General features: G+C 41.4%; 1 protein-coding gene and 1 long non-coding RNA gene across 10 annotated transcripts in view; one reads left to right on the top strand and one right to left on the bottom strand.

Moving 5' to 3' along the window:
- Positions 1-5,055, top strand: part of LOC309374299 — a 29,768-nt gene extending 24,713 nt beyond the window's left edge. For 3 of the 4 annotated variants that reach the window (XR_014170491.1, XR_014170492.1, XR_014170493.1), the window contains exons 4-5: positions 356-389; positions 2,552-5,055. This is a non-coding gene — a long non-coding RNA (uncharacterized lncRNA). The remainder of the gene's footprint in view (positions 1-355; positions 390-2,551) is intronic. The other variant, XR_014170494.1, reaches the window with a different exon arrangement.
- Positions 1-24,931, bottom strand: part of LOC309374286 (catenin delta-2) — a 213,462-nt gene that overhangs the window by 3,799 nt on the left and 184,732 nt on the right. For all 6 annotated transcript variants that reach the window (XM_081919111.1, XM_081919114.1, XM_081919113.1 and 3 more), the window contains 3 exons: positions 16,580-16,706; positions 5,972-6,100; positions 727-800 (listed from right to left, as the gene is read on the bottom strand). In XM_081919111.1, coding sequence (XP_081775237.1) covers positions 727-800; positions 5,972-6,100; positions 16,580-16,706 — 330 coding nt within the window. The remainder of the gene's footprint in view (positions 1-726; positions 801-5,971; positions 6,101-16,579; positions 16,707-24,931) is intronic.

Here is a 24,931-nt window from a genome sequence, read left to right as displayed (position 1 = left end):
TCCCCTTATGGTTTTGATCTATGGGCTACTTTTAAAATGAGGCTGCATTTTAAATTGCATTTTAACCTGTATTTTAAATCCCCCCCATTATGTTTTTATTGTAATTTTACTGGTGTTAGCTGCCCTGAGCCCGGCTCTGGCCGGGGAGGGCAGGGTATAAATAAAATTTATTATTATTAGATGGGAATAGTTAAGAAATGTGAAGCAGAGAACTGTTCTTCATATATTATGAATCCTATAGAATCCTTGCATGCATATTGTTAATACCCCTCCCCGAAAAGCATTAACAATTGCTATCAGATAGTTTTATACAAACTTTGATCGGAAAAAGTGATTATATATTTCCTTCTTGCAGGAACACTGCTGGAGTGGTAGTGATAGAGACAAAGGTAGGAATAATTGAACTTTGCTTTCCTTATCGTTAAAGACTACTACATTATTATGCCCTCATTCCTGTGCTGGAACTAGTATAATACTGTTTATCGCATTGATTCTATATTATTTTCAAATGGCTTTGATTCTATATTTTTGAATTACACTGTGTGAAAATCATGAGCATTTAGGCCATCACTTTAATTTGAAAAATAAATAAATTTAATTTGAAAAATAAGTAAACCAAGAGTTTGGCAACAGTTTCACAAAAATGCCCTCCCCACAATTCGTATTTTCTTTATGTGTTAGATTCTGTTATGGCTCAAAAACCAATAAATTGCTCTGGCCACATACCTGGTTGTGTTTAATATCTTCAGCAGGTGCACCATAAGAATTTCTGTACAAAGTAGAGATTCCAGTGTTCTGAGCTGAAGATGAGAAGGGGGGAGAAAAGGGAATTGTGTTACGAAACAGAAAGCCAGCTAGTAGCAAGTGAAAAGGGTAATTTGTGGTTTAAACAGGCAAGCATCATAATGCATTTCTTAGCAATCAGTTATGCAGGCACATTGAAAACACTGTACACAGTTCTGGTGATGGCCCCATTTCAGTTTAGGTTATTGCAGGACTGGAGCAGACAGAGAAAAGGCGAATTAAGATGATGAAGGTTTTGGAGCATTTTCCTGTGAAGAAAGGCTAAGCATCTTGGGGCTTATTAGTTTAGGAAAAGGGCACTAAAAGGGGAAATGACAGAGATGTATAAAATAATCAATACGCTATGACAGAAGGGATTTTTCTTCCATTGATACACCAGAGCATGGAGTCACTCAATGCATTTGATTGTCAAGAGCTACAGGCCATCTATATTTGTTCACAGAACAGATAATTATAGCATGTGGCATTCATTACCCCCTAATGGCTCATTATCTCCAGTAGGATTGAAACCCAAGAGTCAGGAACATATCATATCATAGTCTAAACTGCAAATTCACCATTTTGCATGTAAACAAACCACTTGTGGCCATATAGAACTTGGCTTTTAAAATAGCATGTGAATCGCTTATAAACACCAAGGTTGCGATTGTTTAGGAAATCATAAGAAGACAGTAGGAAAGAATGCACTCTTGTAGGCAGCCTCGTTCCAAGTGCTTCAGGGCTTTGTAAGTCAAAACCAAAACCTTGAACATAGTTCAGTAGCTGGCAAGCAGTGCAATTTAAAAGTGTTGCAGCATGCATGTAGTAAAGCACCCCGGTGAGTAGCACAGCTATTGTTGCATTTTGCAGCAGCTGCGGTTTCCAGACCAATGTCAAGGGCAGCACATTACAGTAGCCCAAGCTTGAGGTTACCAGTGTGGCCAGACTATCCCTTTGCTGAATGGGTCCTGGTTGTTCCTTGTGGCAAAGTCAGACAAGTGTGACATTAGCTGCTTGCTAGCTTTCTGAGCTCTTTATCTGGAAGTCATTCTGGGTTCATTCTTCCTCCTCCTTTGCGAGGCCACTTTATGTGGGTGCTTAGAAATTTGGAGTGAGGTGGCATCAAGCAGCTCAATCAAAAAACTCTTTTTTAAAAAAAAAATCGGACACGGGTGTTGTAGTTTTGATTTTTGTAAGGAGGGATTGATAATAGAGATTGCCAAGTGAAGCTGAATAATAATAATGATGTCTGGTGACATGGGAGAGGCTGTATATCTGAACACATAATAGATACAGTATTGGAACCAAATCTTGTTACTGGTGGGGATGAAATGGAAAACTCAGGGTTTTTGCCCCACTCTTTAGTCCAGATTCCTTCAAGGGTCAGATCTGGGAGTAATAGGCTCATTCCAACAGGGAATTCTTGCTGCTGCTTTCTTCCATCATCTCCCTTCCCTGCTAGCACTTAAGCACTTATTCAGAGGCAGGATATGTGTTTGATATCTTTATGCTATTGGAAAACATATATCTGTACCTGCAAAGCAATCTTAAAGAAGACCTGTGTACAATATCTGGCCAGGGGGGAGTTAAAAAAAAGAAAAGGCCCACAAAGCTGCAATTTTGTAGTATGTTTTATTGAACTGTTGTTAAGGTTGGCTGAGCCTGTTTTGTTTTCATGCCTGTTGAGGTTCTTTTTCAAGGTGATGTATACATTTCATACACAAAGAGAATATGTTTTTCTTTCATTTATTCTTCCCTTTCTCTTCAGACGAGGCTTCGTTTGATGTGGTAACGACGTGCCCCAAGCTCAGATGAGATAACCTGAAAAAGCAAATAAGACTTGTGATCTCTGTTGTCAATCAGATAATGCAAACTGTTGCAGATCAATTATTTTTGGCTTTGTTGTCTAAGCTTATCGCTGAATATGACAGGGCAGCAATGAGGATATTGCTTGTGTATATTTGTGCCCAATTAAAACAAGCGAGTGTAGAGGAGGCAGAGAGAAAATTTCAGGCAAAATGGGGGGGGGGGAGGGAGAGAAGGGGTTGGTGGTCAAATATGTATGAAAAAGCACTGGTGTATCAGCCAAGATGAAAAAGCCAGAGTAGATAAAGTGCAATAAACTGTTTTTGCCTTTACTAGAGCTTGCTTAATATGTTTTTAATTGCATGAAATTTATACACTGTTTGAGTGTAAAAAAAAAAGCCCTTAAAGCAGTTTACAAGATGTAAATTTTTACTGATGCCATTAATACTTTCAAACAGAGAAAAAGTTGAGATTAAAATTCACAATGGCATTTCTCGCAGGCAGCAAAAAGAATACAGTGACGGCGCCTGGTTGATCATCTGTAGGTAGGGAGTTTCAAATAAGCTTGAATGTGCTGCAACTCCTATAAAGTATTAATATATTTGTATGGCCTTCCGTGTTACCAAATTAGATCGTGACAAGCAACATGTCCTCCAAAATCAAGTTATCAACTTTAGAGACAAATCACAAATGTCAGCTAAGTTCAACATTAGGCCTGCATCACAGGTTAAGTTTTGGGGGAACATTTTAATGTAAAGTGTGAATGTGCAAGAGTTGCATTATACAGATACTGGAATTGGCCATGAATAAATGTGTGAAGTGACGACCCTGGTCTCAAACTCTGCAATCCAACACCAAAAGCACAATACCTTGTTGGAATGTGGAAGCTGGTCACAAATTCTTGATGGATCGGAATCTAGTGAGGAGCGAAGGATCCCACGCTGGCTACGACATAGCTTTTGTCCATTTTGTTTCATCTTTCGGCTCTGTTAGCTGAAATCCTGGTGAAAACCTGAAGGATTTGGCGATCAGTGGTAGCAAATTGTGTTAGATCCTCAATGTAATAGAATTGCTGTTGAATGAGATGTTTAGAATGGCAGCAGATCCCGATTCCTGGTACCATTCTTGAATCTCAGCAAGGAAAGAGTACCACAGTCTAGAGGTTCTGTAGATTTCAAGTCCAATGCTGTGATGGAGGAATTCTTAGAAAATTAAGAAAGAGCCAGATGGGATCCCTACCACTAGGGTTTGGGATCCTTTCTCACCCCTGGGCTCCACTGTCTAGTTCCTTTTCTGTAATGTAGGGTTTCTCGTATCATCCTATGCTATTTTCCATTCTTTCGTAGGTAGATTTCCATTGGGCTTGCCAACCCAGAATTTATTCTTTTCCCTCTGACTTCCCTTGCAGGCCTCCTCACACTCACTAACAATCCTGTCCCCCCTGCCCTTTGGTCTCTTTCTGCATCTGTGCAGCCTCTCCCGCAAATTCCCTTCGAATTTCCCCCCTGACCCTCCAAGCATCCTGACTTTTTGAAGCTGCAGTAATGCCAGGAGGCAAAGGCATCTTCTTTCCTCCAAGCCCAGTGCTGTGATGGAAGGCCATTTAAAACAGCCTAGTGCGCCTGATATGGCCTGTGGTTTACCACCTCTGGAATTAAATATTACGAATACTTATTATTTACTTTTGTTAATATTTAGACATACAATTTCCCACCTGTTCTCTTGGTAGCTGAGCATCCCTCCATCTCACCATGCTTGTATGTTTCACACCCAGGGGGCAAATGTTGCCCCCTTGGAAATGAAGGGGGAGAGAGCTTACTTCGACAGCCATTTCAAGAAAGTGAAAAGTGAACAGCTCTAAGTTTAAACATGTTCTGTGCACAACCAAAAATATCCAGGGAAGCTGCAACAACACATTTCCACCTCTCTGTTGCCTTCTGCTTAAACTTTTGGTTAATATAGGGATTTGCTACAAATATAAAATTGTGCCTGGAGTGGGGAACGGAAGGTGAGCCGCCACCGTGCAAGGTGTCACAACTGGACAGATGCTTCGGCATGATAGCAGCACAAGCCCAGCAAGTGCTTAGCTTGGCAGATGGGTAGGTGCTGAGAGGGGAGATTGTCACCAAGCTGAGGCCAAGGCAGATTAGTCACAGCTACCTTTAGCCACCTGCAGTTGCATGGTTTTAAATCCTCCCAAATTACAGGACTAGTCAACATGCACAAGGCCTCTTAAGATCTCCTCTTCACAAGTGTCCCTGTTCAGGATTCTGTCAAGTCGGCTGATGCCTCCCTCTTGTGTGTGTATTTGGACAATAATTTTTAGCATGTTGTAAGTTTGTTCTCTGTCTAAGCCCAAATCTGAGTTGGATGGGTGGGGTAACCAGAATGAGTGGACAAGCCTACAGTCTCTCTCCCTTTCAAGTTATTTATTTTGCCAACCATTTCCCACAACTGGCAGAGAGGGCCAAATTGAGGCAGCAGTTCCCAACAGCAGGCTTGGGTGAGATAGTTTTCCTCCAAATCCACTAATGCACTTTATTGCCCCCTGCACAGCCCCCTATGGGCCAGAGAGGAGTGGCAGCTCTTTCAGAAAGCAATACAAACATCCAGGTCTTAAATATCCAGTAGCTAACACCAATGAATAATTAAGCTGATTCCTCAAAGCTTTGGAGGAACGAGATATTTTTCACTGAGGTGTGCCTAAAGAGAGTAGGAAAAAAATTATACTCCTTTAGGATAAAACAGATAAAAAGATATAAATGAAGTCCTGGTGATTAGAGTACTCATCTGATGCGTGGTTATTCAAATTTCTGCTAAGCCATGTGATATTCATGCAAAAGCTATAGCTAGAGATCACGACACGTGCTCATCTAGGGTTACACCACAAAGCCAAAATGTGTAGTGCAAGTCACGTCTCTGCCCTTCTGTTTGGGTGGAGGGAATGTTGTTATAAAACCAGATAAAACCTCTTTTCCCCATGGAAGAAAAAATACAATTAGAATGCAAGCTTCTCTCTTATACGAAGCTTTATCACTGAATTAAACATTATGCTGCAGGAACAGAAATCATAATTTCCTATCTAACCCAGCAATGCTTTATTGCTTGCAGCTACAATACAGACCTGTTTAAATGTACGACACATACAAAATATACGGGCTCAATTTATGGCCACTAGTAATATCACAAGTACAAGGAAATGTCAGCTGGAGCTCAGATCGCAGCATAATGATAAACGATACAAATACACAGCTACATTTGGGAAGGACTCTAAAGAGGCTCCACAAACCTTAAAGCCTGCAAATGTGTTGCATACAGGTATATGCAATACTTTTGCTTCAATTGTTTTTGAATGTATAACATGCGACAACATCTGCCTCACCTGTCATTGCGTCTTTCCTAGAAGTGTGCTCTCCTTTATTTCCATAAGTAGCATTTGTTCCGGTTGACTCGTAGTCTGTTTTTCTTTCTTTTAAAGTGATCATTTCCCGAGGTGAGGCTGGGGCACTTGCTAGCAAACAAAAACAAATTTGGATTTTTAACCTCTCTCATCGCACAAGTACATACAAAACCTACCGCTGGCGTAAATACACAAACAGGCACAAATTCTCAGGAATGATGCTACTTCGACCACTTAACAATAACCTTATATGCATCTACATTAAGGGTAATCCGTTTTGACAGAAAGGTTGGAATCGTTTAGCTCATGTGAAGCAACCAGATGTTATTTGAAAACCTGAAGCATCTGGGCAAAAAAAAGCAGTTAAATTTAACAATTGTCGTTCAAGGAGTCTGGAATTCAATGTATTCAAATACCTATACATAAGATACCAAGAAAAAGGCTATCTAGACATCGTACAGAAGTTAGTCTTATGCTAGTGGTATCTGTTTGGGAATACCCCCCCCCCTTTCTGACCCCTCTGAAAAGGGATCACTAATTACACCAAACGGCACATGGCTGAAACTTGTAAATGTAATAATAAACAGAACTGGACAGAGTACATCTTTCTGCACTGTAAATAGACATAGATTGACTGCTTTACAGGAGACAAACCCCAAGTCAGACCATTTAGCATGGCTGGAGACGTCACAGTTTCCTCTGTTACTGAAATTATGAACTCTCTCAGCAATAAAGTAAAGGTAAACAGTTACTGCTTGCTGTAGGAATAAATACTTTTTAAATTTCTTTATGTTTATCAAGTCATGAAAACAAGTAACATCCCAGTGCAGACTCTCTATTATCCTGTCATACGTAGCCCCAAGCCACCCAAATTTCCCAATCTCCAGCTAAATTTGCAAGCTTGCACAAAGCCAATAGTGTAACACAAAACTAATTAAATTATGAGCTTCCCTCTCTCCCTGTCAATCTGGGTCATTTGCTTCACCCATTTGGAAAAGCAATTGTGTTCTTCAATGTTTTATCCATTTTTTTGACAACGGAGGCTTACTTTAGCCCTATTTGGGGTCCCACCACCTCCATGCAGTGCAAATTGTGTGAGGGACAATAGGAGTGCACATCCAAATCCTGCCCCCATAACATTTCCTCCACGTATCTCTCTCTCTCTCTCTCTCTCTCTCTCTCTCTCTCTCTCTCTCTCTCTCTTTCCCTCCCTCCCTCCCTCCCTCCCTCCCTCCCTCCCTCCCTGAGCTGAGAAGTAAATTTCTGCGTGGGGAGCCTCCTAGACACAAATCCAGCCAACGAATGCATGACAATGGGGCATCTCTGTAGCACACACAATGAAAGCACAGCATTCTCATGCCTTCAGTGGCAGAGCCAGCAACAACCCAGGTATTGTCAGTCCTTAGGCATTCCTCTAAACAGGGTTTGGGATTTCCTTATGCTACTCACGAGCACAACAAACAACAGGGAGGGAGGAAAGCCCACACAACACATCCCTTCTGCACCAAGGGCTCAGAAATCCACCCTTGGGTTCAAAAGAAGCAAGCAAGCAAAACCAGCAGAAAGGATTCCAAGCGCACACTAAGGGGGAAATGATGCTTTCACTTACCTTTGGCATCGCTTAAAAATGTGATGTCGGGAGGAAAAGAGAGGATGCTCCTGGGATTCAAACCCACACTGCAAAATGGCACAGAGCTGCTCCCTAACCTCTCAAGCACAGCAGCAAGCAATCCTCCCACCCCAAACCCAGAGGCATCAAAGGGCACATATTTCTGTCCCCTGCCCCAACACCCAGACACAATGAACACAGGTATTGCAGAAGGAGACAGCTCACATTTTACACACAGGGGCTCCAGGTTAAAATTCAGCACCATATTAGGAAAAGCAGAGAGAGGAGAACACGATGGCTTACCTAAACCAATCAGGAAGGAGCACGACATGGGCCAATAGAATGGCTCCTGCATGAGACCAGCCCTCCCACTGGCAACCCATGTGATCAATCTCCCCTTTTCACCACAGTATGTTGCCTCACGTCTTACCTGGCAAGCTAGCCACTCAACAAGATTAAATCTCCCTCCCCCTCCTCACGCCCTCAAATACAGCCTTATACACCCTAATAGCAGCACCAACCCCACCTTGTGCACCCCCTCGCAGTCTAGAGTACCTGAACAAATACAGAGAGGAGAGGCTGCTGAGCTCCTCCAACTCCCAGCTCACTGCCTTCAGAGACCCATCCTGCAGCTTGCTAAAGGCATACCATTAGGCTGGGGTCAGGGAGGAGACCCATCTGCCACTCACTAGCAATGAAGAAGCAATACGTATGGCAGAGTCAAAGTCTTTATTGAGCAGCAGCGCTTGGACGTCAAGAAGAGATCCTGAAACGGAAGGCAGTGTGTAGGGTTGCCACCCGGCCCCTCCAGCAGGGCTCCTGTGCTTTGAATAGTGGCTTTGCAGAGCAGCTGCAGCCGAGTCTCTTAACGGCACTCGAACCACATCAGGAAAGCCACTTGTTGCACTATTGGCTGTCATGGAACCTGCAAGGGTGAAGGTGCCTCCCTGGAGGAAGCAGGTCAGCAGCCCTACAGGAGAAGGGCTGGGAGCATCTTTCTTCCTGCTGTTGGTCAGACTGGGGCTCCCTTTTGGTTCGTGTGGATCAGGGTGCAACCTGTACCTGTGGGAGAGCAGCCTGCAGAGAGGACACCAAAAGAGAGAGTGAACAATGAGCAAGAGGCAGCAGCTGGAGCAGGCAGTCCCTCTGGCTGCATGCGCAGAGAGGATTTATGCATTCACAGTGAGAGAGAAAGGTCAACGGAGTACAGTGCCTGTGGTTATGCATCAGTAGCCCACCTGACAGAGACGGCAGAGACACTGAATCCACTCACTTTTTCTCCTTTTGGTGTCCAATAAAACTTTGTATGTTTGATGACAGCTCTCTCTGCTCCTTGCACCTGGGCTGTGATCCTGTAAGACAAATGTGCCCGTGAGGGTTTGGCCAACTGTGGGAATGGCTGAACTGCACTTTGGGAACTGCACTTTGAAGAATGAGTTTTCCATTTGCTTTGCTTACCTCTGTGGGGTGCTCTGCCCTGGCAGTCTCAGTTGGACTGAAGTTTTCTGTTGGCTGCTTGTTTCTGAAGTCTCAAAGTGAGGTACCTGTTAAGATTCTAGGTAGACAAGTGTTAGCAACATGCTCAAGTTCCTACATGTGTGTTGTGAGACCAGGCTGTTTCATGCAAAGTGTGCACAGTGCCTTTTTCACAAAGCCCCCCTCCTGTAAGCTTCCAGTGTGCACAATATGTGGAGCCAGGGACCCATAGTCCAATGTTGCGTGCCTTGTCATCCAAATTATGAACTCTCTGTGTGTGATTACTTACTACTTGACTGGGAGCCAAGTTGTACAACATCCTGTGCTTGGTCATGTGTCATGGATGGGGTAATCAGCAATGCAAGAGTGGCTATTTTTAAAAATTCCCTCCTCCCTTTGACAGGAGGGAACGGAGGGAAATTATTTGACCTAGGACTGGGGTGGTGTGGAGTTGTGTCATTAAGAATGTATCTTGCAAGACCAAGCATATTTCCCTGCTTGATAGTCTGGTAGATCATGGGAATGAATTTCAACAAACTATCTGACAAGGTCTCCCAAGATATCCTTGTTGATAAAGTGGTAATATGTGGGCTGGATGAATCTTAGGATGCCGGGGGGGGGGGGAGAGAGAAACCTGGCTAATACATATGAAAAGGATCTAGGCATCTTAGTTGAAAATAAATAAAAATAAAAGCTAATGCATTTTTAGGTTGCATCAATAGAAGCACAGTATTCAGATCATGGAAAGTAAATAGCTAAGCTCTATTCCAGGCATAGGCAAACTCTGCCCTCCAGATGTTTTGGGACTACAACTCCCATTATCCCAAGCTAACAGGTCCAGTGGTCAGGGATGATGGGAGTTGTTGTCCCAAAACATCTGGAGGGCCAAGTTTGCCCAGCCTGCTCTATTCCGTATTCATCAGGTCACATTTGGAGTACTGTGTCCAGTTCTGGGCACCATATTTAAAGAGAGACACTAACAAACTGGGTCATGTGATCTGCAAACAAGGTCCTATGAGGAATGGTTGACTGAGCTTGGCATGTTGAACCTGGAGAAGAGAAGATTAAGGCATGACAGTGACCTTCAAATAGCTGAAGGACTGTCATGCAAAAGACAGAACAAACTTGTTCTCTGTTGTTCCAGAGGGAAAGACTAGGAGCTGCAGGGAAGCAGATTTCAACCAAACATTAGGAGACAATTCCTGATGGCAGCAGCTGCCTGACAGTGGAAGAGACAACCTTTGGAGGTGGTGACCTCTCTTTCCCAGGAGGCAGGACAGCCAGCGGTCAGGCTATTGTTGCATCTTGCACTTCAGATCCTACACTGAGCAGGGAGTTGGCCTCCAAGGATCTATGATAATGAACTGCAACTACAAGCAGGAACAGGGTAGTTGTGACCCACCAAATGTTGCTGGGACTACAACCCCCATAATTCCCGATTGTTCTTCCGATAGTAGTTGGAGTAAAAAATGTCTGGAGGTCCGCAGCTTCTCCATTCATGGTGTAAAGAAAAATTAATTGCAATCCTCATTTCTGCACTAGACTGCCCAGGTGATCATACAACTTTCCTGTTAACCTAATTCACTACACTTGGGTTCATTTTCTTTCTTCTCTGGCCAAAACAGCCATTATATTTTGTTCAAATAAGACCCCATTCCTGCTGACACTGCAATAGGACAGCCGTGGTAGCTCAGTGGCCATTATTCACCTTGATATTGTATTGAAGAAATAATGGATGTGTCTGTATTGCTGTATTATGTCTGAAAACTATGGAACCTAACAGAGGAGCAACATAAGCCGTTATCAGTGGCAAAGTGGTTGGTGCTCCAACACTGGAATGATAGAACAGCAGCTTCAATTGTGCAAAATACTGGCACTGTGTAGAAAGGTGACTTTTCATAGGCGACAACAACATGAAGGAGCATATACTGTATTTAGACACTGAGTGCTTATCCACACATCCCCTTGTCCCGCTGCTTTCCCATCCCGGGGAAAACAGCTCTATAGTGCTCAATCAGAGCAAACAGCAATTCAAGTTGCCATTTGTTCCGATTGATTGCTAAAGAGCAGGTTTTCCCTTGGAAAGGAGTGGGGCAAGGGGAAAACAGCTCAGACTCACACCTAGAAAATACAATCAAGTGGAAGGGTAGCCGAGCCCCTATACTCTGTATATGGATGTATTTGTGCAACATGGTGTCTGAATGGGCTGATGTGGAGACAGAACTCAACAGACCTAATGAAAGCTAATTCTCCAGTCTTACTCTGTTCCCACTCCCTACCCCACTCTTCTATAAAGTCCTATACTTTACAATGTGTTGCTTTTGTTATTTAGCTAAGGAAATTGGTAAAAACGTAGTAAGATTTATTAATTTTTATTAATACAAATTAGTATGTTTTGGGACACGGGTGGCGCTGTGGTCCAAACCACTGAGCCTAGGACTTGCTGATCGGAAGGTTGGCGGTTTAAATCCCCGCAATGGGGTGAGCTCCCATTTCTCGGTCCCAGCTCCTGCCAACCTAGCAGTTGTCAAAGTGCAAGTAGATAAATAGGTAGAGCTCCGATGGGACGGTAAATGGCATTTCTGTGAGCTGCTCTGGTTTCGCCAGAAGCAGCTTAGTCATGTTGGCTAAAAAACTCTGCGGACAAACGTCTGCTCCCTCGGCCAGTAAAGCGAGATGAGCGCTGCAACCCCAGAGTCATTTGCGACTGGACTTAACTGTCAGGGGTCCTTTACCTTTTTTATTAGTATGTTTTAAGAGACTCCATTTATTGCAATGTCAACAAACATGAAACCACTCTCTTACTATTAATTAGTAAGAGGCTATAAATTAGATTGTAGTCAAACAGATAGATCAGCAATAGACTGGTTATTTCATTTCCTGTAATTTCTGACAAGATCTCTTAACTCAAGGGATCTGGAATCGTTTCCACAGTTACTGTACCTTCCACTCATCTCTCTAGCTTTGGAAGGACTTTGGGCAATGCATCTGCTTCTCAAATGTGGAGTTCCAATTGTGTGGTTCTCAGAAACATCCCTTCTCTCCCCTAAGCTATGCCCCAGAAGAAGCTAGTATTTAAATCATGCATTTTTTCACTAAGGAAAAACCAGTATTTTCTTTCTCTTACACTGGAAGCTACTTGACAAACAAACACCCTCTAGAAAGAGAAAGGAACATGAATTAAAAAACCCTTTCTATATTAATAAAAACAATGCTTTACCTTGCACAGTATTTCAGGAAGGACTCCCCTCCCCTTAATTGGCATGGATTATAACAAAATTGTCCTTCCTTTCAACAAGGATGTTTTCCTTAAAAATGTCTCTCTCTCTCCCCCCACATCTACTCCCACCCCCTTAGCAGACTCGAGAGAATAAAATTGCCTGGAATGAGTAAATTGTTGTAACAAATGTTCATCACAATGAAAAACATCCTTAAGTGGCACCAAATCTAACCAGAATGTGGTAGATAAAGGAAGGTCTCTCAAGGTTAGGTCCTTTATTAAAGGATGCTAAGAACATTTTTCTCCATTGATTCCACTAACAAGAAAAAAGCTGCCACATTATTGTGGTGGCCTTGGCAATGTCTCTAGTAATAAAAGCCTTTGTGATTGCGAATGAATTCATGGCAAAGATGTCAGCACCACCATCTACATCATTCTTGTTAAAAGTGAATTATTACTGAGCAGAAGACCTTCTGCTGTAATAATAAAACTGAGTATCTATGAAGTGCATAAGTTCTCTCAACCAAGTGACACTCACAAATAGCCCCAACCAGTTCCATACTACTAACATGTTGCTTTTTAAAATTGTTGTTGTTTAGTCGTTTAGTCGTGTCTGACTCTTTGTGACCCCATGGACCAGAGCACGCCAGGAACTCCTGTCTTCCACTGCCTCCCGCAGTTTGGTCAAACTCATGCTGGTAGCTTTGAGAACACTGTCCAACCATCTCGTCCTCTGTCGTCCCTTTTTTCTTGTGCCCTCCATCTTTCCCAACATCAAGGTCTTTTCCAGGGAGTCTTCTCTTCTTATGAGGTGGCCAGAGTATTGGAGCCTCAGCTTCAGGATCTGTCCCTCCAGTGAGCACTCAGGGCTGATTTCCTTAAGAATGGATAGAATGGTTTGATCTTCTTGCAGTCCATGGGACTCTCAAGAGTCTCCTCCAGCACCATAATTCAAAAGCATCAATTGTTCGGCAATCAGCCTTCTTTATGGTCCAGCTCTCACTTCCATACATCACTACTGGGAAAACCATAGCTTTAACTATACAGACCTTTGTTGGCAAGGTGATGTCTCTGCTTTTTAAGATGTTGTCTAGGTTTGTCATTGCTTTTCTCCCAATAAACAGGCGTATTTTAATTTCGTGACTGCTGTCACCATCTGCAGTGATTATGGAACCCAAGAAAGTAAAATCTCTCACTGCCTCCATTTCTTCCCCTTCTATTTGCCAGGAGGTGATGGGACCAGTGGCCATGATCTTTGGGGGTTTTTTATGTTGAGCTTCAAACCATAAGTTTGCACTCTCCTCTTTCACCCTCATTAAAAGGTTCTTTAATTCCTCCTCACTTTCTGCCATCAATGTTGTGTCATCTGCATATCTGAGATTGTTGATATTTCTTCTGGCAATCTTAATTCTGGCTTGGGATTCATCCAGCCCAGCCTTTCGCATGATGAATTCTGCATATAAGTTAAATAAGCAGGGAGACATTATACAGCCTTGCCGTACTCCTTTCCCAATTTTGAACCAATCAGTTGTTCCATATCCAGTTCTAACTGTAGCTTCTTGTCCCACACAGAGATTTCTCAGGAGACAGATGAGGTGATCAGGCACTCCCATTTCTTTAAGAACTTGCCTTGGCTTGCTGTGGTCGATGCAGTCAAAGGCTTTTGCATAGTCAATGAAACAGAAGTAGATGTTTTTCTGGAACTCTCTAGCTTTCTCCATAATCCAGCGCATGTTTGCAATTTGGTCTCTGGTTCCTCTGCCCCTTCAAAATCCAGCTTGCACTTCTGGGAGTTCTCAGTCCACATACTGCTTAAGCCTGCTTCATAGAATTTTAAGCATAACCTTGCTACTGTGTGAAATGAGTTGGAGCATTCTTTGGCACTGCCCTTCTATGGCAGTATTTTTTAAAATTAAGAGTTGGAAAACATTTGAAACTCATACCCCTTTATACCCTGCTGACTATCTATCTCTATGGGCAACCAGAGAGCTCCTGGGGACACCCAGTATTTATCTTTCTTGTGAAGCTGTGGAGAGATGGTGGCTCTTCATTTCCTCTTATCTATCATCTCTCATCTCTCTCTCTCTCTCTCTCTCTCTCTCTCTCTCTCTCTCTCTTCATCTAGCTACACCCAATTATTGACTTTCTTGTTCTGCTCACAATTAGATCCTATTTGCAAGCAAGTCTTTATTCATGAGTAGGACATCCCTTCTGGAGCAGAGCTTGCTCAAAGTCATGGGAATAATTTCAGGCTCCCCACAGTGGTCATATCCAACTCCTGTGATGAGCTGGGTAGGACACAGGTGAAGCTGCCATGCCCATCATTCATAGTCAAGTAACATGGAAAATTGTAATTATTACTGATAATTACATAGACAGAATTTCTTTAAAAGCATGTTGCTTCCGACGTTATTCTGTAGGGTATGGCTTGATTATCAACAATTTACAGTGGTACCTCGGGTTACATACGCTTCAGGTTACAGACTCTGCTAACCCAGAAATATTACCTCGGAACTTTGCTTCAGGATAAGAACAGAAATCGTGCTCCGGTGGCACAGCGGCAGCAGGAGGCCCCATTAGCTAAAGTGGTCTTCAGGTTAAGAACAGGTTCAGGTTAAGAACAAACCTCCAGAATGAATTAAGTTCTTAACCAGAGGTACCACTGTACAAATATCTCACCAAGTACTAAGTAGAGATTTAAAGCAAAGTTACTAAGGTTGAAGTCAAATTATCTATTGGCTCAACTACCTTCCTGTGTTGAATCAAAGCTTAACTGTTCCAGAAGCTCTGCAAATGCCATCTTGGTAGTCAAGATAACCCCACAATTAATTGGTAGTTGTAACAATGAGCTCATATATGTTTATATTCACTCACTCTGATATATGCTAATTGGCTTGTTTTGATGTTATCCTTATCTTTGGGGGCTTGGGGTGCTGGGCTCTGAGCTCAGAAAGGGGAATTACCTGTAAGACTTGGGTATTTGCCACCAATTCCCTCATCTGCTCAGGGAAGTTTCGGCCGAAGTGACACATGCTGCTTTGTATATATATATATATAGAATGCATGAATGCTTGTTCGGATGCGGGCAAGTCGTGATGACCTATCACTGTTGTGATGTCCATCTGGTGTCTGTGTTACAAGTTTATACCGTTCTTTAAGAAAGCACTAGAACTGGCCGTTCTGGAGTTTTTGAAATCCTTCTTTGGTATCCCTGCATCAAACCACTCTCTCAGGCCCTCATTTTGGCCTGTGGTTCAGAACACACAAACCCCCCAAAAGAAAAGAAAGAAAGAAAACCCTCTTAGTACTAATCCTAAAGACAACTGTGACCCATTTTGTGGTTTATCCTGATTGTTTTGCTGTCAGGAGAGATGGAACATCCACGGAAAGTTAACATACATAGACTGGAAATATCTTCCCTTATGATACGATATATGATATATATACGATATACGATATCTTTATTGTCATTGTCCCATGCAGAACAATGAAATTGAAAAACCACATAAAACATTCAAAAACCCCTAAAAACTCTGAAACCCCATTTTAAAATACACTATACTATAGAGACCCCTTACGCTGCGGTTACAACCAGAATTGCATTTGCGTAGAAACTGTTTCTCAGGTGGCTAGTCCTGGCCTTTATAACCCTAGACCTTCTTCCAGAAGGCAGAAGCTGAAAGAGATCATTTCCGGGGTGTGTACTATCCTGTGCTATCTCTGCCGCTTTCTTATGGCACCTGGCAGCATAGATTTGATCTAAGGTGAGAAGAGTGCACCCAATAATTCTCTCTGCAGTCTTTACAACCCTGGACAGCATTTTTTTCCCCTGGCCGTGCAGCTCCCAAACCACACACACAGACCATAAGTTAATACACTCTCCACAGTGCAATGGTAAAATGCCGTCAACAGGTCCTTTGAAATATTGTTTTTCTGGAGGATTCTCAGAAAATATAACCTCTGCTGTACTCTCTTCATCAGGTCTTTGCTGTTTTCTCCCCAGGTTAGGTCGTCTCTCAACTCCATTCCCAGAAATTGAAACACTGAGACCTGTTCCGCGCACTTCCCCTCAATAATAAGTGGCTGAATATTCAATTTACATTTCCTAAAGTCCACAATGATCTCTTTTGTTTTCTTTACGTTAAGGAGTAAGTTGTTTTTCCTGCACCACTCCCCCAACTGCTCAACTTCCTTCCTATAGGCCACCTCCCCCTCTCCAGCCGTGATTAAACCAACCACGGGGTTACTGGGTTACTTCCCAGCTTATTAATAAATTTGGGCTTACCTGAACGGTTGTTGGGAGACATGCGCACAGGAGAGATGGAGGGCGTACGCGATGAGGAGTACGGCCTTTGCCGATCCCTCTCTATCGTTGAAGATGAGGCTACAAAGTGATACTGTGACCATCCATCCTGCACGGAGATAACATATGGGGGGGGGGATGACAAAATCAGCAAAAAAATATATTCACGTTCAATGTTTGAGAATAAAACTTAAGTAAACCAAGTTAGCAATAAATAGTTTAATATGCTATCTTTTACAGACTGGTCTTGCTCCTCATCAACAGACAGATCTCTCGCACGATCCTTTTTAATATATCCTCTTTTTTTTTTTTTAATGTTCAATTTCATGTATTATTTATCACAAAATTCATATCCTGTCTTTCGTTGCCAAGCGATCCCAAAGCAGGTCGCAATGATTAAAAACACATCATAAAGTCAGTCAAAAACCTTGCACCAGAATGACAATTACCATTCAGTTTGTAAGTGTGAGCGCACTATTATGGGATTACCGACAATGCTCGCCCCTCCTGACCAATGTACACACATGCGGTGGTGGAATGAGTGTGTGTCGTAAGGCCTGCCACTCACACTTAGAATGCTGGAAAATATTACTCAGAGATGGGAAAATGTAATCTATCATTAAAAATAGCTTGGTGATCTTTCTTGGATTTTCAGTATATGAATGAGTATGAACAAGATTTTCTGTGTTTCCTATTTTAACTACTGAGTAGTATCCAGCTATGTCACACGCTCAGAAGAGAAATCAATGGACTTAAATGCCTATTATGTTCATTGATTTCAGTGGGTCTACTCTAGGTATGACTTTATTGGATATCACTTGGGACCTTACCACTTTTTTTGTTCTGCCGCTGCTCCAGTATTTTTGTTGAAGGAATATTTACATTCTAAATTGGAACACCTACATCCAATTATGAATAAAAGGTTATGGGATGAAGCTGTCTGAATTTTTAAATTTTTTAGTGGGAGAGTTAAGTACTTTCTTAAATCTCTGCCAATGATATTAATGAGAGTAACAAGTACTTGATTGGATTGTGCACTTATTTTTCTGTACTCAATGTTGATTTTCCTTTCAAGAATAATGATTGCTAACTTGCAAAATATTCACATATATAAGTAGAGCAAAAGTGAAAATCTGTCTTTTCCCTTCACCAAAGTCAAATAGTGTAAATTGACTAGTATAAGAAATAAAAACAAAACTTTATAAGTGAAATCTAACATCCTTAAGGCTCAAGCAACTCAAACAATCTAATCTATATGTCCTTAGACTGTTGAGGGTTAGATAAGAAATTGCAATAAAAGAAAACGGCTAATAGAAAAGCAATAACTAGTAATGACCATTAGTCCTTAATACTACTGATAAGACAAGATTGTTTAAATCCACACATTCTCTCTCAGGAGCCAGATAATTTGTCTAAAATCAGACAAAAGGTAATGCCAAAAATATTATCTTCAGCCACACAACTACTGATGTTTATTAAGTATTAACTGAGGTAAGAACATTCCATGGCCAGCAGAACTAAATACAATACTTCAAAGTCCTTGAAAAACCGTTATTTCTCTCACTTACCCATATTGAAAGCTAGATTCTACATGGCTTTTCAAATCAAACCTCATTCTTAATCCTTCATCAAATATACACTATAGCTCAGATGAATTTGGCAAGCAATAGATTGTCAACATAGTGGGTGGAATTCAACATCACACTAAGACAATAATTCAATCAGTGTGAGCATTCCTGCTTGCCAGATGGAACAACCACTCCTTTCTTCTCCCCCCACCCCAAATGCTGTTCTGGGTGTTCTCCTGACCCCCCCCCAAGAGTGGATGGGGTGGGGAGCCCCATTGGCTAGCACTGGATTATGCTAGACTGGATTTAGCTGAATCCAGCACTCTTTATTCCAAAGTACTCTATTTGACGTATGTATGGCTCCTCGGCAGGGACAATTTTTTGTAAAATCAGGATAACAAACCCATTTTTATTTTTTATAAATAATATATTAAGCAGAGTTCTTTTGATTTTCAGCCACATTCAGGGGGTTTGATTAAACTGCAAAACTCAAGGGGGAATTGAGAAAGATACCTAATTCAGGGCCCTCTAGGGATCTAGACAGAGAACTTCCCCAACTAAAATCCATTTGTCTAGGATGTTGTCCAAAAAGAAAATGATTCCTTGTTCAAAGAAGGATGTTTAGCAATGTCTTATGGTGGAACACAGCCAGATTAACAAGAAGCTTAGGTGTGAAAAGTCAATGTATATCTGATGACTGCAGCTAAAGAAAATAAAACAAGCCCTAAGATAGCCTATTCTCAAATATAATAGAATGAACATGTCTTGAGCATCAACTTACTCCCCAGAGCTTCACATATCAACCTACAAAACCTAGTGACCATATGTCAGCTGCAGAGATTATTCTCCAACTTAGATATGAAATGGCCCTAAAATTTAGATGCAATTAAACAGAGGAATTGAGCTACAACAGCTGGCATTTATACAACTGTTTTTGATAGACACAGCAATTTTACGTGGCTAGATAAGATATAAAACACTAAGTATCAAGTGCTGGAAGTAATTAATAGATTAAAAATTAAAAGGTGTGCATTCCAGCACTGTTTCAGTGCTGGAAGTAATTAATAGATTAAAAATTAAAAGGTGTGCATTTTTAATTACACGCAGTAATATATACCATCTATTTTAAATTAATAAGGCTACAATCCTCGAACTGCCAAGACAGTACAACTGAACTCGGTATGAGTGTTCTTAAATTAATGGCTTGAGGAATGAAAGCTTAACAGCACTCGAATCACCTGATCACTTTGAAGTCAATGGAAGTCAATGGAGTTTCCCCCCCTATGAATCTAGGCTTGTCCCAAAGGGCTCTTAAAAGCTTAGAGTCAGCTGCAAAGCAGCTCACTTTGTTTAATGCTGATCTCAAAATATCTTTGCTCCAAAGCATACACAGCTCTGTGGAAATGGTTGTGCATGATTAGAGTGAAAAAGGCAGACTTTTTCCACTTTGCTTAGAAGATTTCACACAATATTTTGACCTCTCTTTTTAAATGAATTGTTGGAATCCCAGTGGAATGTGAGTCCTACCTCTGACCATCCCTAGATAATCCAACATCTCAGAAACCAGCCAATACAATCAATGCTATAAGGAGCCTGAACCCCAAATGGGAACTTTACATCATACTTGAGACCCCGGAGGCAGCAAGGGATGGGACAGAGCAACTGCACCTTCTCTTTTAACCATTTGCAACTTTGGTGCTCTGACCCAGACTCCAATGCCATTACAAAATGAACTGGAATTTTTGGAAGAACCAGACACATTCAATACATCTGAGAAGTCTCAGGTTGCATGCACACACTTTGTCTGATGAGAGTATGTAAGACCCCACTGTTGCTTCAACTGCTCTGACAGGCACGAACCCGGAAAAGTTAGTGTCAGCTACCTAGATGCTAGAGGTGTGTTTCTGGTGCATCTTAGAAGCTGCTGTAAATGTGTGCATTCATCAATAAAGAATTAACTATCAGCCATTTGCCTTCCTTGGCTAGGTGTGTGCAGGGCAATGCCTTGCCAGAAAGGTCAGCTATGCAGGGTAAAACAAATAATCTACACAAGTTGACTCTTAATATCATAGGAATTTACTGTAGGAATTAATATGTCTACAGCTGGCTTTGATTCCTTGATTATATTATGTTTCAATCTACTCAATATACGGTTGTACCTTGGTTGCCGAACGGCTCAGTTGCTGAACGCTTTGACTCCCAAACGAATGAAAACCAGAAGTGAGTGTTCCGGTTTTCAAACGTTCTTTAGAACCCGAACGTCTGGCGCAACTTCCAATTGGCTGCAGGACCTTCCTGCAGCCAATCAGAAGCCGCGCCTTGGTTCCCTAATGTTTTGGAAGTTGAACAGACTTCCAGAACGGATTCCGTTCCGACTTCCAAGGTATGTCTGTATTCTGTTTTAGCTATAATTTGGTTTTGCCCCATCACCATAATCTCACGTCATGCAAAACAAGTTACCACATAAGCAACAGAAAGTTCTCTTTGGGCCAGTCTGTAGTTTGATTTCACACCACATGTAAATTTGACTCAGCAAGAAATAAGAAATAAATTTCACATTGCAATGATTCTTCATGGGCATGTCCAGTAAGACCATCACAATATTTTCTAATGTGAGTAATCAAAATATAACATTAGCCTGTCTCGGTTCCAAGAAAACAAGCCCATTTTCCATTTTAAAGGTAAACTGTCAGTAACAAATTCATTAGGCCTACTTCATCAACAATTCCAAAAGCTATTAGTGTTAAATATTTAAACTAATTTTTAGAAGCCAAAAGGGAGTATTTCTAATTTAATGCAGAAATAAATACCACCTGATGTGCTGGCTGCTTTCATTAGTTTGTTTCAGCTCTAGTGCTTCTAATGAAATTTAATTAAATTGATTTGGATACTTAAAAGGTACAGTATATAAGGGTCTCCTGCACAGAAAAAGTAATCTCTCCAGAAGCAAGAGATGTACAAGTGCATTTCTGAACTCAATTTACCTGCCTACATCCTACTCTCGTTGAGCAAAATTAAGACAGAAATACTTGATACATTTAGAAAGACGTCACATTATGGGAGTTATGGCATGGTTGGCTACTTGCAGTTAACAGTTAAGAAATGCATAGGTACTTATTTAATTTTGGTAGCATCTCCTGAAACATTTATTCACAAGTATATTATTGGCTACATCTGTTTAATGACTATCTCACCTCCTCCCCCTAAAGCAATTCTATAGAAAGGTCTAAGAGAAATTGGTGGTGGTTGTTTTGCTAGATCATTATGTGCACCTCTCTGATAAGTAGCCAGAGATGAAGTAGGGAATAGATTTTGAGATGGAAAGATATACATGGAGGAGGAAAAGCTAGACTTTCAGGCTCTTAAGACTTCAGCCACTCCTTCTTTGCTCTCCTTAATGCACACATCTCATACCATGTCATGTTTCCTTGAAATACCACAGGAGGTGTGAGCTGGATTTTAGGTGTAAATGTTAAGAAAGCAGTCCTAATAAATCTAAAACTTGTTGCAGTTCTTAAGTATAGATCATTCAGCTGCTGTTAAAAATAAAAAAAGTAAAGCTGAAAGGAATTGGGCTCATTACTTTTGATTAGAGAACTGTGGGTGTCCACTAATATTCTAACATCCCCATCCTGTTATTTATTCATAGTTTTGCTGAACAGTACCTCAAGGACACTGCAAAAGTGATTACTTATTAATTAAGTTACTTATTGTCACGCCTACAAGTACTAATCTCCAAAATTAGGTCATACCAACATGTATTTTGGTAGACATGCTTAGCATTCAATGATGGTTAATAAATATTGTCAAGACTATTTATTTAAAGAACTGTGGTCTTCAAAATCAGTAGTTCGATCCTTTCACCCTTATAGAAGATGCACTGATTATCTGTTAGAGATATTCTGAAAACCAAAATCCAACCCCCAAATTATTGAATAATCTCTCTGCCTGCTTTTCTTGATGAAAAGTATTTCTTAAGAACTACCTTAGAATGTTTTCCAAGTTGAAGATACACTTCTTCTCCCAGGCTTTTTGCTAGTGCTTGATTCCAACCTATGGTACCATGTTTTAAATCACCACCACCACTTTATTTGTTGCTGATGATATAAATTTATCTCAAAGCAACGTAGAATTTTAAAAAACGCATATAATACCCATTTAAAATGCATCAAAAGATTTAAGAAAACATTATTAAGCAAAAACTAAATGTACAATATCTTCCTTGCTTTGTGGACTTCCTCTCCTGATTTGTACTGTTTCAAATGGGTTAATTTGCTACACCTTTGCATATCACCTTGGGTTGCCACATGAAAGGCATCTTACAGGATTTGTTTTACTTTCAAAATCTGCTGATTAGGTGAGTCATAAGGCAAGAGAAACCCTTTTTCACCTATAAGCTTCTTAAACCTCCAGTTTTAGTTTTAAGGAGAAAGAAATTCAGGGCTACTTTGTAGAAAGTTAAGGCATATGTTGAGCTTCTTTAAAAATAAAAATAAAAATTGCCAAGGCTTACAACCTAGTTTCATGTGTTCTTGAGCAAAGTAATTGCATGAGCAGTGTATTATGACAAAGAGCCATAGAACCAATTTGCCACAGATACACATGAATCCCAGCTGTCAGCTCGGACAGAAAAAACTGAGCCCATCACACTTCTATTGATTGTGCGGAATCAACAATCCAACACAAGTCAATCGCAAAGCCAAGCTCCTTAGGATTTAGATGGCTAAGAATGAGCTTGCAAGGTGTGAAGAGAATGGGTTTTGGTTTGCATGCTTGTGTTTTAGGGACAAGGATGAAAGATGAAGACCACATGATTAGAGACCACCTGGTAGGTCAGTGCAATAATAATCCCTGACCAATGGACATGATGGCTGGAGCCGATGGAGCACAGGAACATCTGGGGTAGACCCATAGGTTCTCCACCTGTAGAGACTGTGGTTATGGGCAAGTCAGCACTGACCAATGCAGCAAGCTGTCAAGAGATTGATAGCTGAGATGGGCTGCAGGGCATATACAGAATTCAGGTCAATATAAGATTAGCCTTTAGCCACCAGCTGTTGAGCACAGTACTGTTCAGGATGCCAAGGGGAGACCAGGGCTTGGTGGAGGGCAGCACCCTGCTCTGAATGCAGTTACTTATGGCAAGTCAATTAAGTGAAAACTTCTAGAGAGCAATACCCAATAATTTATTCCTAATGTGTGTCTACGGAGGTCTCAAAAGCAAGTCAGGCATTGCTTTACCTATCCATAATTAATTATTGATTTCCTGTGTTGTGAATGCAAGGATGACAAGACCTAATCTAATGAATAACAGAGCTGTAAGAACAGGGAGCAGTGTGTGAGACAAAGCATGAAGGACAGAACCTCAGACATAACAGGCCTCATTATTCATATTGTTGATGTTATACAGGGAACTAAATAATAGGCCCTGTAAAAGCACCGCCATCAAATCATGTAGGCATTTTTCAAAATAGTTCATTTCATGCAGGTGGCTTGTAAACCCACTCAGAGCGTTGTGGAACCTTGTGACCTGTTTCGAGTCTTTTCTGGGAGAAAATGTGGCTCGGAGGAGTTTGCAAATTTAGTGTAATTGTGGAATTACGATTAGACATAACATGCAAGGGAATTGCATGGTGCAAACTATGCTGTGATATCTTGTTTATGGGGTTGGCATCCAAAGAAATTATTGGGCATGCCAGAAGTATGACTACAGTCATTACAGCAAATTGCCACAGTTTCAGCAAAGTATACCGTGACTAGAAGCTGTTAGGATGTTATGAAAAAGGGGTTACTTCAGGTTTTGAGGAAGGTATACGAGATTTCAGAGTGAGAGGGTTCACTGCGAATGTCAAAGGCTTTTTCTTGGATATACTGAAGGTTAAATGGCAAAAAAGAGCAGTTTTGTGGGGTTTTTTAAAAAAATATCTTAGATGTACAATGGTGCTTCAGGTTACATACGCTTCAGGTTACAGACTCCGCTAACCCAGAAATAGTGCTTCAGGTTAAGAACTTTGCTTCAGAATGAGAACAGAAATCGTTCTCCGGCGGCACGGCGGCAGCAGGAGGCCCCATTAGCTAAAGTGGTGCTTCAGGTTAAGAACAGTTTCAGGTTAAAAACGGACCTCCGGAACGAATTAAGTACTTAACCCGAGGTACCACTGTAGATGTACCTGAGATATAACCACACCTAGTGACTGCCCCCTTCCTGTTTTCCCTACATGGCACCGCAAAGACGAGAGATTGAAGCAAAGAACATGCAGAAACAGGTCTAACCTAGATAACGCTAGTAGGTGGAGGAAATGCAATGAATAGCTTTAGTCAAGGCAAGAGAAATAAAACAAACAAGCATTGAAAAGTGATACAATTATACCTCACTTCCTCCTGCCAAACCACGTGACCGTACACCATCCCCTGCCATTGACCCACACAATCCAAGTTTGAACTAGAACTATAAAACAAGTGACTCCATCCAAGACTGAATTCAAGTTATAATCATGTGGATCTGGTATTTCTGCGCTTAATCTCATGGGCAACAGACCCAGAGAGGAGGAGGAAAGGCTGTAAGTGAGCTTCTCATGGATACAGGGAACAGCCTCAGTCACCTCAATGATAACCTCAGTGATGGACTGTCCAGGATGTAACATAATGTGTTGACTGAGAACTTCATAAACTTTCCTCTTCAAGATTTAGCACTAATTCTAGATAGGTGTAAATATGAAATTATGGCTAGCCACAGCAACTGAGAGAGATCTTGAGAGAGATTTGA

The sequence above is a fragment of the Podarcis melisellensis genome, assembly GCF_964234715.1.
Source record: "Podarcis melisellensis genome assembly, chromosome: 7".
NCBI lineage: Eukaryota > Metazoa > Chordata > Lepidosauria > Squamata > Lacertidae > Podarcis > Podarcis melisellensis.
The sequence above is the reverse complement of the archived record's forward strand: the minus strand, read 5'-3'. Positions and strand labels throughout refer to the sequence as shown.